The 14,599-nt window shown below is 42.6% G+C and overlaps 3 protein-coding genes across 4 annotated transcripts in view; 2 read left to right on the forward strand and 1 right to left on the reverse strand.

Annotated features, from left to right (window-relative positions):
• Window positions 1–14,599, reverse strand: part of LOC111603358 — a 46,606-nt gene that overhangs the window by 22,223 nt on the left and 9,784 nt on the right. The window lies entirely within an intron of this gene.
• LOC111603360 (SKP1-like protein 11) lies at window positions 1,396–2,585 on the forward strand. The gene has a single exon (XM_023320906.2). The coding sequence runs from the start codon at window positions 2,132–2,134 to the stop codon at window positions 2,567–2,569; it is 438 nt and encodes a 145-aa protein (XP_023176674.1). The 5' UTR covers window positions 1,396–2,131; the 3' UTR covers window positions 2,570–2,585.
• On the forward strand, window positions 6,574–7,099 carry LOC111603361 (homeobox protein TGIF2LX-like). The gene is made up of 2 exons (XM_023320907.2): window positions 6,574–6,740; window positions 6,833–7,099. Exon 2 carries the CDS (start codon window positions 6,841–6,843, stop codon window positions 7,063–7,065), a length of 225 nt encoding a protein of 74 aa, XP_023176675.1. The 5' UTR covers window positions 6,574–6,740; window positions 6,833–6,840; the 3' UTR covers window positions 7,066–7,099.

Genomic DNA, 14,599 nt, shown 5'->3' on the forward strand with positions numbered 1-14,599 from the left:
GACTTCAACTCGTGCGAAACGCATTTTCTCCTCTTAAAACTCAGTTGCTACTCCAGACAGTTGGCAGGTTTCAGCAAAGCTTTTCCTGATTCTGGCCAATTTCTTCACAGCTTTTAATGGTTAATAGTCAGCTGTAAGCCCAAAGTTTGTTTCTCTAAGTATTGCCATAGCTCACATTGTTTTAGTATTGGCAGTGGTCCGGTTTTGCGTGTAACGGTAAAGACGTAAAGTTCTCAGTGTGAAACGCTTTCACGTCTGGTTGACCTGTGACACCTGAAAGTGGCTGAAGCGACACCTGGCATTAGTTCAAGTGCAGCTCGGCACGAATGAAAGTGTTTGCGAAACTGAAAGACCTTGGCAATGCTCAGAGGTAAGACTTCTGTGGCAGCAGCATGGGCCAGATCAGGATCTGGAGTATATTTCCATTCATGCTCCACTCCAGGTTCTCACGAGCAGTGGGTGAGCGCTGTGGCAAGCGGAGCTAAGCAAAGTGTAGTCGGCGTTTCTCATGGGTTTTCACCTGCGACTTTTCGCTAAATCCCATGCACTTTTGCACTTGCTGCTGTGGCACACAAGTTAACGGGCCACGCCCACAAACGCCCATTGTTTGTGAAGTATGTCGAGAAAGTTTTCGTTTTCGTTTTCGTTTTTATTTTCAATTTCTGTTTGCTGTTTGCAGCTGGTTTTACGGCCCTCCAAGTGAAGGCAAGTGTCAAAGAGCTCTCAAAAATTTGCTGTGACTTGCGGTAGTTAAATGCGCGACATTTTACAACACTTAAGCAGGGTTGCCCAACAACACTAAGCCGAACCGAAATTCACACTTTGACGGAGATCTTCCACTGAAATGCAAGACGCTAACTTCGCAGGCAGCCGGTAAATGTGACCTGTCCGCAGGGGCCTAAGGAACTTCTAGAATGTGCTTCATCTGGCGAATCTTATGAGGATGCTGCTATCGAAGTAAGTTTGATGTCTCTAACCACGAGTGCTCGTGTCGCGAGTGTTCCCCAAGGCGCAGCTGCTTAAAGCATTCTAGTGCTTATCTGCATAAGCATTAATGGAAGCGCAAGTATACATAAAGAACTATATATATACTAAGGCCTGTTATAGACACGAATGCAAGCAATTTATATTCGAAAAGCAAAAGATGCAACTTTAAGGATTTCACTCTCTAAACTCTGCCCGTCCTCAGGTTAGCGCCCACTTTTTATTCTTTTAGCTATTATCTAAGAAATTCAATTGACAGCTCTACAATATTTATCCATTAAACAGCCATAAATTCTTTTTAAAATTCAATAAAATTGGCTGCTATAACATTCAATATATTTTAAAAATTATTAGCAGAAGAAGCGTATAAGAAACGTTATATAAATAATTTTGAGCCTAGGCAAAGTTCCAAATGTTATTTAATTTGTTATTTGTTATATTGTTGTATAACTCTCGCTCGCTTTATGACATCAAATAAAAGGTAAGCACAACTTCATACCTCAGCACTCGAGTTAGTAGCGCCACAAGCATTGAGCCACCTTCACATCTCTTGACCCAAGCAGCAGTTGACCCAATTTTGAGTCAAGACAAAGTTTCTTAATATGATTAAATGTTTTCCTTAATAGCTTCTGTGCTTCGAACATGCCATTGACATTGCCTTTGTCAAAGTAACAATTAATTTCTATCAATTAATAAATTATTGAAACTATGTCAAATTAACTATCCAGCTGCCATAGAGGAGTCAAACGGAAATGTGGTTGGCTACATCTTTTGGCTAGTAAATATGAAAGCAGTGCAATTTGGGAACTTCAGTAGGCATGACGTACGGTCTAGAGGGTGGTCTGCGAGTTGGCCTATTGAAGTTGGCCCTTTGGCTGTGACGAGTTCGCGAGTTTGCTGAGCCAACTAGGCAGCCTTTCGATAAATGTAGAATACGGAAAAAAGAACATAAACACTTAATTAAAAGCAATTTTAGTGTAAATTGAACAACACTGCAATACTCTTCCAAGTGCAGGTATGGCCATGACAGATTCGTCTGTCACATTTTTATCGAGTCTATCGAGAGAAGTCAATTAAACTTTCTGTGCGTAGAAGCCAATTTGTCAAAATCTTGAATGCAAACGCGTTTCATTCCCTCTTTTACACCATGAACCACGTCCGATTAGAGACTAGAGATGGTTTCCTTATACGCATCGACTTCGAGGTGCTGCGTCGCTCGAAGGTCGTTCAGGATATGTGTCAGAACAGCTCGGCCGATGGCACACACCAGGAGCTGATACTGCCGCTACACGGCATCGATCACGAGGTCCTGCTCAAAATTCTGCTCTGGATGGAGTACCACATGGCCGACGAGGAGCCCATCTGGGTACAAAATAAAACGGAGCCCGTCGACATCGAACGCCACATCGACGACTGGGACAAGGAGTTCCTCCGCGAGAAGCTGGCCACCGTGCGGGCCATAATGAAGGGCGCCGACTACCTCAACTTACCCTGGCTGGTAAAGCTCTGTGCTCGCAAGCTGCGCATCCGCGGATCTGCCGAACTCTATCTGCGCACTCTGGGTAACATAGCACCCATCGATTAGTCCACATAGTCTGTACACACTGTATGTATTAGTATACTAGATAATATTAAATGTATATAATATTATTACTATAATTACACTTGTTTTTGATGCGTGTGGCGAATCCTTGTGACATATGTCAAATTAGACTGGATTCTGTCAAGAGATCAGAAGCTTTTGCGTTTTCAGTTTCGAGTTGCCAAAAGCAAAACTAAAATTGATTTTCCTTGTGCCTTACCCAACTCTCCTTCCAGCCCAATTCTGCAATTTTCTTGGTATTCGCAGCGCAGCATTAAATAATGCATTTTTCGCGTGCTGCACATTCATTTCCATGCATTTTCATGTTGCTTTACTCTACTTGATATATACCCTTTCCCAATATATACACTGCAACTATCACAACTCATGTAACACAGCACGTTAGACTTAGCGAAATATTATTGTATTTACGAATTAGAAATCATGAAGGCTTAGGTATTATGGGAGACAATTAAAGTATTTACAAAAGCTTACTGTATTTGATGAAATTTAGTTAATAAGTTAACTTGCTGATTCCAAATCTGACAACTGAATAATCGTAGCTTTTTAAATAAGACATTTAAGGCGAATGAAGTACTTTTTCGAATACCTTTAAGAACTGAAATCTCTCTTTCTTCTTTCTCTCTCTCTCTCTCTCTCTATCTATCTATCTGTTTATCTATCTGTTTCTTCCTCTCTCTCTCTTTCAGTCTCATATATCCCTCATACTCTCTCATATACCTCTCTTTCCGCACATTTTTGTCACTTGACAATTCTCGGATTAGAATTTAGCATATGAAAAACCTGCGCAACAATATTATCAAATTCTTGAACTTGGTAAGGGCCTTATGTAAATAACAGTTATTATATGTGTAAAGAGTATTGAAACTTCGACATTTTTATTTTCATTGAATTTTTGTTGTTGCTTTTGGCTTTCAATTGATTTCGTTGTTCGCGCTGTTGTTGAACGCCTTTGTCAACGATTTATGCGAGTGAGTGCAATGTTGTTATTGTCCGCTCACACGCATGCGCAACACCAGCAACACCAGCAACAGCAGCAACATTAGCAACATCGACAGCAACAGCAACAAATGCGATTTGCAATTTTCACTACATGGCAAAAAATAGTATTTGGAATTTGTTGACTTCTTCATTTGCATTTCGTCGTAATATGAATGCAATTTTATTGCATTGCCCATTGAGCAAATGGCCAAATGGCCAAATGGGAAAATGACCAAATGGCAGCTGGGCCCCAGAGACCCACCTTGGTGAAGTACTATAATTAAATCGCATTAATTGCACAGCCACTGCACTCGATTGCCGCAATTGTGAGAACCATCGTTGGCCGCCGACAATTGGAATTGGAATTGAAATTGAAATTGGAACATGGAATACGGAATATGGAATTCGAAATTCGGTATGTGGAATGCGAAGTGCGGCGATTGCACAATAAATTGCCGGCAATTTGTCGACTCTCATTATGCATTCGATTCGAACTCGAATCTCAATTTCAATTTCAATCTGGTTTCGAATTCGAGCATTGAAAGACCTGCCAGACAAATTGAAGCCATTTATTTGCTCGCTTCGAAACGTGCCCAGAGCCCCGCCAAAGCCTTCAGTGATTAACTCATTAGCATTTACTTCATATGATCGCTTATGCAGAACTATTCTGAATGCATAATGCATGATTCGTATTATTCATTATGATTATTAATTATGTTATCCCGCCACCTCTTTGGGGCTCATATTTTAATGAACTGTGATATATTTCTGTATTTTTTTTTGACTATTTCTACTGCCTTCACATCAGGTCTTATGCTTTGCTTAAGGTAGGAAAAATATTTATACTATATATATATATATATAAAAGCCTTGGCTTGTGGTAAATACACATGTGAAGGCTATCCCACGTTTAGCTGCTTATGCCAAGCGGACAATGCACGCAAAAGTTATTGAACGAGAAGTGGAAAACTGGATTCAAACTTAAGCAGAGCCTCTTCCAATCCAAGATCCATTTACCGCCCAATGGCAGTTGCTATTGGTTAGCCCAGCCCTGTCCGGTAGTTATCCCAGATGCCAGATGCCGTTCAAGTTCGTGTAAATTGTTTATGGTAAGCAGACAATGAATCTAATCACAACAAGTGAACAGCGCGAATGAAGTCTCAAATGCTTGTGTGGACTGGAGTATTATTTATTTATTTATTTTATATTTTTTTGGGGCCTTCGCTGTGTATTTTGGCAGCTGTAATTGAAAAGCGAACAACCGCAACGCGAACCGCAACAGCGAAAAGCGGCAACAACAAATGAAAATGGATTTGTTGCAGCTAACGATGCTGATGATGTTGATGCCGATGATGATGATGATGATGATGATGATGATAATGATTCAATGTTGGCAATGTGAATGATGATGATGCGCGTGCCGAGGCGCCATTTGCCGTTTGGCTAACCAAAACGATCTCTGCGCAAATTTGTTAACGCTTCCGGCCAGGCAACAGAGCCGAGCCAAGACTTAAGCTGAAGCTGTAGATGGAGCTGGCCAAGCAGCCTGCCCACCTGCCACAAACGTGCTACTGTTATAACAACAACAACAATAACAACAGTTGCATTTAGCCTTTTGATAAGTTTCAGACATTCACTTTACCTTCTCATTCAATGCCAAAGAAAAACGCGTCATAATTTCCGCGCTGCTTTTCACAACGCCAAAATAAGACGAAGTAGAAGAAGAAACACATTGAATTTCAAGTTTCGACTCGACTTTGATTTGAATGGCAGCGGGTGAAAGATGAGATTGCATTTTATGCATCGCTATGCACATGCAATCACCAATATAATTATCGAGCCATGGCCATGGCTATGGCTATGAAGCTGGGCTCCTGACATAATAGAAAACTCCTTATATGTGGCAAGCGAGCACTCACCCATACATGCAACATATATATATATATTTATCTATAAATATGTATATGTCACTTTCGATTTAGTTGAGAGCAATTACTAGAAACTCAACTGCCCGGAAGCCGTGCCCAAATGTCCGTTGCTCTCTGATCTCCGATCTCCGAAGCGCTCGTTGGGCTGGGCAAATGGGGGGCAAAAAAACGTTGTCGGGCAGCCAGTTTGGTTAGAACCACACGGCCAGACCCGTTAATTATGGCCAATAAATATTAGCTGCCAAAAGTGCAATAAAGCAGCGGCAAAACGGCAATAAAGCCAACTAAAACACAAACCGTAACAAGCGGCTCAGGCCCAGCCGAACTTCGACTCGGTCTCCGGCCACATATGGGATTGGTCATATATCATGGTAGTTAATTGCAGTCGATTGTGGCTAGAGGTTCGCATTGAGGCTCCGCCACACAAACAACTCTCAAGCCAAAGAAGCTTACGCACCAGTGTGCACAGTGGTGCAACTGCACTTAGCATCTATCGAAATATTAACTTGACTTGGTCAAACTATGAAGCAAATTTATTAAATTTATTTATATTGTCTCTGTGAAGGAGGCAACCAGTGATTGAGCCGTGAAGATTCCGGTTCCTTTCTAGTTGAGCCCAATTTATCAAGCCCCCACAAATTGATCAAGTTTAAAGCTCTAATACTACTAAAATTATGATAGCTTGTATAACGTTTCTTAAAAGTAATTCCTGATTCGCATCAGGGACTAATCTCTTGCTTTTCTTCACATGGACAGCAAGGTCGAACATCAACACTAACATTGCTCAAACGAATATACTCCTTTCACTCCATAATTTTCCACAAATATATTCAACTGAGGCGCCTTAAATGACTTCTTAATATAAATTTACTTTGGTTAGTAAAACTTTCGACAGCGCCAAGTCAAGGCTTGAACTGAGCACATTTGAAATTCAATTTGAATTCGAGTTCGAATTCGAATTCAAAGCAGATGCTTGACTCAGAATGTCATGTGTCAGCGTAGGCTTTGAGTTTGTGGACTCGAAATTGAAATCGGGCCGTCAAGTCACTTCCTAATGAAGGCTTGTGCCATAAGCGAACGTATTTCACTCTCAGTGTTCCGTCGAGTCCTTTGCTTTGGCTGCAATGGCGGCCAACGAACTGATGTTGAGCAGCGGAGTGCGACAGTGATGCCTTCAGTATTCAATGCGGTTAAGTCCTGTTCTCAGCAAGGAGTATAACACCCAGTTGTCATCGAAAATGCAGGTAGTGATCGCTTTGATAAGATCCTTAGCAACGAATCGGCGCAGGAGTCGCCTAAAGAATTGAGCGTCCCACTGCCGAAGGCACAGAGGCAGATACCTCGATGGGACAAATGCGAAACTGTGATAGGGACATAGACAGGATTCTTGGCGAGGAGCAGCCAATGGGTTGTGGAAACTTGCCGAGCCACGCCGTGAATACTCTCAAGAGCTGGAAATACGATCACCGCTATAACGCCTATCCGACCGAGGTGGAGAAAAGTATTCTCTCCCACAAGGACAACATTTCGGCGCAGCAGAAGAAACACGAAGAAGCCCACGCTCCCTGATGCCAGACCTCCAGATCCGAGCACTACTCCGTACTAAGAGAACGCATAGAATCGTAAAAATGCAGATCTGTATTTTATTACTGGATTACAATTTGATGTCTTAATAAATAATTTCTTGCATTGTATGTAGAGCTATGTATGGATGCCTAGGTATATATAGTCTTTGGAGTATCATCTGTAGTCTTAAATACTTATAGGAAGTCTCCTTCCTTGCACTATTTAAAATGTCTTAAGCACGGAAGTTATTGAAGGAATCCACGTGACGAATGGCGCCAAGCAAAGGCACTTTCTCTATGTACACACATACACTTAAATGGAATTCTATAAATAGAATCAAGCTCCTTTCTCTGCAGTTTTCACTCTATAAGACAGTCGTGGTATGGATCGCTGTGATGCCTAAGGGGATTGTGGAGACGCGCAATCGAATGCTGATGCAGAACATTGTTTTTTGCGTTGGCTAACAGATTCTTTACACTTTGGAAGATGTGGCACCTGGTGGTTGTGTCGGGAGAGTCTTAACAATTAATAGGACGAGGTTACTCATGGAATATACATCAAAATTTCAAGTTTCTCTCGGACACTTGAAGCATGAGCTTACAGCATTGCCTAGACACCCGAGATACCCTATAGACTTGAGCTGTCCAAAAGTGAAAATGCCTTTGATATACAAGGAATCAAGGAATATTAGTTTCTTAAAGTGTTTTTCAGTTTGGTAAAATGCATTTTGAATGATTTACTCTCCGCAACTCCCTTAAGTTTTGACAGCAATCAAAGATCGCAGCACGACAATGTTTCTAACCTATCAGCTTTGAATTTCATTCGAATTTCGTTTTGAGCAAATGACATTGTACCACTGTGCAGTGCGAGCAGCATGCAAGTAGCTCGCAGCTTGAAACTGGTGATTAAAGAACGTTTAAACAAACGTTTTGCAGACCAGGTACAATACGTACAGCTCGGCTCTAGGCGATCGAGTGTTAGGGGCGTCGGGGCTTATGTCATGCAAATACCCATGCTCTATTTGTCGCGTTTGGGTTTTGGTTTCCTCGTTGTTGAGTCGGGCGACAATGCTGGCAATTATATGAGTCGAGTCGAGTGGAGTCGAGGACCACATCATAATCGAGCATGCACACAGGTAGTTATCAGCACGCTATAAGGCAGCGGGCAGCCCCAATTAGAACACTTAACACCTGGCCAGGTGCAGGAACCGTAGGAGGGGCGGCCACTGCATAGCAAAGCATTTCGTAATAATTTAATAACCATTTTTTTTTTATTTTTGAGCTGCATAGAACGGGCACTCGGCGCTGTCGAAGTCAATCAATGTGTTGTGTTAGTTGTAGGATTTGAAATTGAATTTAATTAAAGTTGATTATTATGACAAAATGATTAATTAAGTCAATTTGAGACGCCCACTTGGGCCAGCCGAGTTGGCCGGCCAAAAGGCCTAGATATCTAACAACATGCAGATACGCATATGTTAACACATACGTGTGCACATGTGCCTGGCCGTGTCGCGCCAGCAGGCAGCGTCCAAGTGTCGTTGTTAATGATTATTGAAGCTGGCGACATGTCTGCCTGCTAAATTGTTGCTAATGTCTTGCCATAATTCAATGCAAGCGTCTCATAAACAAACAACGTTGTTAACGCGACTCCCGCGAGCAGGAGGTCGGCAGGGACTGGGACGGCAATAGCTGCATGGGAGAGGGGGCAGGTGGGCAGGTGGGCAGGTGGGCAGGTGGGCGGACGCTATCAGTTGCAAGTGTTGAAGTCATAAATCTGCATAATGATCGTGTCTATGCGGGCCTCTCTCTGTGCGTCTGAGTTGGCCAACAAAGTGCGTGTGAGTTGTCAAATGGTCGAAAGGGGTTGGCTCTTCCCTTCTCTTGCGGCACAACAAGTATTCAAGATCCTGTAAAGAGGCTGAGTCCATCTCTGTTTAGCTGTGCAGTCAGGGAGTCTCTACCCAACTGACTTCGTTTACTTTAATGCAACAAATCCCTTCTCATGTTTCATGGGCTGAGACGTACTTCAAGACATTTTCACAACTTTCAACTTTGACTGAATCAGTTTCATTGCCAATTCGAGTGCAAAGCGTTCGCTTAACACGCTTAATTCAAATTGTAATTTGTCTGCGCCACAATTAAAACATATGCTGCATGCCCCACCTGCGTCGCCACAAACTTGATTAGCACGAATTGCGCTATAAGAGACTTTAGAGTGCCATAAAAGAGCTGAACATAGATGCTGGCTTGTCTCTCTGTCTGTCTGTCTCTCTGCCTGTTTGTCGCCCCTTAACTGGAGGCGATTAGTTGGTGAGCCGAAGAATGCTTAAGCCATCCATATTTGCGCAGATCAATTTGGCCAAGACGCGTGACAAACGACTCGAGCACAAGACGTGCAATGGTTCAGCATTGACTGCAGATGGAAATGGAAATTGATTTGGAGGAAGAGGGCGACAGATTCAGATGAGGTCAACAGGATGCAATCAAGGCGATGCGGCTGCTATAATTGCGCTTTACGGTTCGTTAGAATGCCTAAAGTGTTCGAAATACTTGGAAACACAATGAATTGAACAGGAAGCGCATAAATTATGTCAAAAAACCACAGATATAGCTACAGATGGAAGTGCGACTGCAGCTACAGATACAGAAACAGCAACTGAGAACAAATGTATGCAATGGCAATTTGCAATTTTTCAATTGAGAGCACAAACTGTTATTTGTGACGCGAGAGACCTGCATTTGGCATCAATCAGAGGCTGTTCGAGCTTATGACAAGTTTATTGCAACAACAGATACAGATACAGATACAGATACAAGTGGCGACACAGTCGCCGTGGCAGCTCAGACAGTTGCTGATCTGTGCTGATCTTATCCGGCTGACATATGTGACATGGGCAATGTGATCGATTGATCGGATCGATGGGGCCACCGCGTGTGGCTGCCACAGCGGCAACAAGCGATTGACGCGAACACGACAGGGCGACCTGGCCAGCTGCCAGCAGCCAACAGCCAAAAGCCAATTGCCAACTGCCAACTGCCAACTGCCTGGGCGCATTCATAACGGCAGCAATTGAATTAGAATTGAAGGGAAAATGCTGACCTCCAGCAGGAAAAAACCTACCAAAGTTTTTCTTTTTCTTAGTTCACTTTAATTCACATAAAATACTTAAAAGTTTATAGCCAAAAGATTGCTTGACTTTACTCTTATTTACAGGAAAAGTCACCTTGAACTATAGAGGACTTTAGAAATGGCTTAGCTTAAGGCAGAAAAAACCAAGTCTGCCAAGCGGTGTTATAATTTTTGATAGAACTATAAAAAAACGAATTCTTCATTTAAAGTATTCAGAAGAATTAGGAAGAAAGTCGCACTCAACGAAACTCGACTTCACAATGCTTGTAAACCGTCCAAAAGCAGCTGAATTTATTCAAGAATCCATATTTTCAGATTTTCTACGCTTCAATGGGTTAATCAAGGCTGTCTATAGATTGGGTTAACTGCGATCCACTCGCGCGAACCTTGAAGATTCTAGCTCCAAAATTGACTTAGTCATTCCCTCTATGTGCTTGTGTGTCTCTCCATTCTTCCCACCATCTTTTTCTAACTCATCCTTAATTTCTCGCTACTTCTCGCACTCTCATTCCCTTTCCCTCTCTTTCTTTCTGTCTGACTCTCTTTCTCTCCGTCGCTCTCTATCTGTCCACCTCTCACATTCCCTATTTTTCTCCTTCTCTCACATAGTTTACCTGCCGATCTAATCCACATTACTGTTACTAATCGAGCCCTCTCACCTGTTTAAGCTATCGCTCAATTATCATTCAATTTTGCTTGTCATCGCAGAGGTAGATTGAATAAAAAGGTTAATATGTCCATTGAATATATACATCAGGCATAGTCGAGAGTCTCTTAAGGGGTTTTTATTATGTTATTATTTTGCCATGAAATATGATTATTTTTGTACTTAATATTTCCATTTTAGCCCCAGTGGCACGCTCGCAACATATTTCCATCGGGTTTCTCGGCATCTGCTCGGGCCTTAGCAATTTTAAAAGATTCATTTCACAGATACTCGCAATGTTCATGGGTTTTTGCAATTTCAATAAACAATTTCCTCATTTGCTGCGATCGAAAATAAATGAAATAATGTTAACATAATTGTAATCTCAAATTGTTTGACCCAAAGCGAAATGTGTGCCACGCCCCTCATCAAGCTGTGATCCAAATGCGCCGATAAGTTCCTAATAATATGAGCAAAGTTGTGAGCGAGCCTCAAGCGAATATATGTAAAAGAGAGAGAGAGAGAGAGGGAGAGACACATACACACACGTGATGTTGCATCATTGACAAAATTGTGTGGCATGATTTGGAGCGCTGATTGTTTCCATAATTTGAGCATCAAAATAAATAAACAATTGCAAAATGCAAGCAATTTGCCAGCACAAATCCAGTCAAGCTAACAGTACACAGTGCGTATACGCATTTATCTGATGAGTCGAACACAATCTAAGTGAATTAAACTAACTCAAGATCAATAAAATTTCAATTTGTGAGAAAATAAATTTGATTTTTTTTCTCTTTTACTGGAACTTTTTACTGAATATTTCATTAATTAATTAAGGTAGGTTCTGAGCTGAAAGCCAACTGCATTTATTCTGATCCAAGATCAAAAGGCAGCTGCAGCTCAGTTGGGCACTGAAAATTGGATTGCAAATTAAGCAGGATCGGCCAGAAGTTTAAGAAAGTCCTCATAACTTACAGCTTCGCAGTGGCTCAGTAGCCAGTTCACATTGCGAAGGTTCCGATACGCTGTGTTCATGGACTCTAAATAAATTCCGATAATTTTCTGCTGTCGACGGCTGCCCGCTGAGTGTTATGCTGATTGGCTGACAACGGGGTGCGCTGACACTTGCTCGAGCGCTCGGTCGGAATCGGAGTTGGAATTGGAATTGGAATTGGAATTGGAGTAGTCGGAGTCGATGTTGGAGCTGCAGTCGGAGTCCGGCCAACCTTGGATACGTGTGTTCGTGTGTGTGTGAAACCCGTTATGGCCGGATAGCCATTATCTCGATGCATATTTTCCAAGACATGCCTACGAACATAATTGGGCTTTAATTGATACACACAAAGCGACACAACAAAAAACTCAACTGAAAACCCGAAAAACCAACATGCAAATTCTAGCAAAGGGAAATGATTAATTTCCATGCGATTCGAGTGTCTGCTGTGGTTCGAGAGGCATTTCAATGTATATATATATATATATATATGTGTGTGTGTGTGTGTCTCGATATATATCATATCGAATTACCAGCAGCGGCCTTAACAACACAATTATGACTTGTTTCGACTGGCGGCCAAAGAGCCAAGCGCCTAGAGCCAAGCGACCAATTGAATTGGCCTAATGAGTGCAACGAATTTGACAGCCAAACCGCAAAAATGTGACCGAGTATTCATGTTTCGTATCGGGCATATCTACACACATATGGAGCATGGCAGTCCATAATGCAGCTAATCGAAGCGATTGTCAATTCAAATTCGACTGCGTGAAAGGGCCGTCGCGCCACCAGACGACATTGCCAACATTCATGAATACTATATAAACACATCCATATATACATATATACATATGCATACACATACCTATTCAAATTGATACACATCTATATATGGCTATATCTGCGCTTTTGTGCGGCTAACAATCCACAAAGTCGCGCCCACGAAATTTACATATCGAAATGTGAGCATAGCACAACAATTCAAGCAACGCTTTTTCATGATCCACACACTTATACTTATGCACATATAGATATAACTATATATATGCATATATACTTATAATAGATGCAGCTATATTCAAATTGATATCAAAACAACACGCTTTTCATCGCTAGAAGCACACTCTTATTGTTTATAACAATCACAGCCGAATGATATTTAGATATCTTACAATGCTCAGGGCAACATTGAGAGAGAAAGGTAGAGAATAGGGAGAGAGAGACAGGGAGAGAAAAATAAGGTTATTCAGCAGATTTATACTCGGCAGCCGGCAGCGGGGAAGCGGCCAGCGGCCAGGCCGGCAGACGGCAGCCGCAGCGGGTCAGCGGCGGGGAGCGGCCAGCGACCAGGGACCAGGCGACCAGCGAGCAGCGACCAAGCGGACCAGCGACCAGCGACCAGCGACCAGCGACAAGCGACCACGGACCAGGCGACCAGCGACCAGCTACCAGCGGACCAGCGACCAGCGACCAGCGACATGCGACCAGCGAACATCGACCAGGCGACCAGCGACCAGCGACCAGCGACCAGCGAACAGGCGACACAGAGACCAGCGACCAGGCGACCAGCGACCAGGCGAGCAGCTAGCAGCCCGAACAGCGACCAGCGAGCAGGCGCCAGCGACCAGTCACACAGGCGACCAGCGACCAGCGACCAGGGACCAGGCGACCAGCGACCTAGCAGAGCCAGCGACCAGCTACCATCTACCATCTACCAGCTACCATCTACCATCTACCATCTACCAGCTACCATCTACCATCTACCATCTACCATCTACCATCTACCATCTACCATCTACCATCTACCATCTACCATCTACCATCTACCATCTACCATCTACCATCTACCATCTACCATCTACCATCTACCATCTACCATCTACCATCTACCATCCACCATCTTTCATCTATCCATTCTATCCATTCTATCCATTCTATCCATTCTATCATCTATCTTCTATATTTTTTTTTTCTATACTTCCTTCGCTATCGATCGCTAATTGATCATCGCATTACTACTCTTCCTAAGCTGCAACCAGTTGGGAATTATATGACTTGTAAAGAGAGCTGAAGCCACTGGCATGAGCTCACAATCTGTGCCTGAGTCTATGGAATTAATGCGAAAAGTCAATATATTTTAAGATAATCAATGAACTTTAACAGATTCGTTCTAAGCTTTTATAAATAGCGTGAACTTTTAGAATAGCTAAATTTATGTACCCGTCGCTACCCTAACGCCTAGCCACACAATGCTGTAATTCATCAGCGGGCAATTAGCATACAGCCATAAAGCAAAATCCAGCAACTGACTTAATGGAGTCATTTTTGGGGCTTAGAGCTTTCGGGCCATAACCAATGTGCAACCCTCGCCCAGCCACACCCCAATTCCAAATAGCTCAATGTGTGTTTGTGAGTGTGTGTGTATGTGTGTGCATATGTGTGTGTATGTGTCTTGGCTGTGCGCAAAAATGCTAAAGTTCGTTTCTTAAGTCTTTCGTTTTATCGGCGTCAAATTGCACAAACTGCGCTAAACAGAAACTTTTACTTTTTACGATATTTAGCAGCCACAAGGCACACACACTATATGCCACCAAAAACTAAAAATATAACGGGACAATAAAACCAACAACAGGCTTCTGAATAAGTCGTTTGGCCTGCAGAGATAATTGTTTGGCATCTCAAATATTTTGCTATGTTTGCAACAATTTTTGTTTCTTCATCTTAGGAAATAAAGTTCAGCAGGCGCAGAGGTGCAGAGGCGC

Source organism: Drosophila hydei, unplaced genomic scaffold (assembly GCF_003285905.1).
Source record: "Drosophila hydei strain 15085-1641.00,03,60 unplaced genomic scaffold, DhydRS2 tig00000250-arrow-arrow-pilon, whole genome shotgun sequence".
Taxonomy (NCBI): Eukaryota; Metazoa; Arthropoda; class Insecta; order Diptera; family Drosophilidae; genus Drosophila; species Drosophila hydei.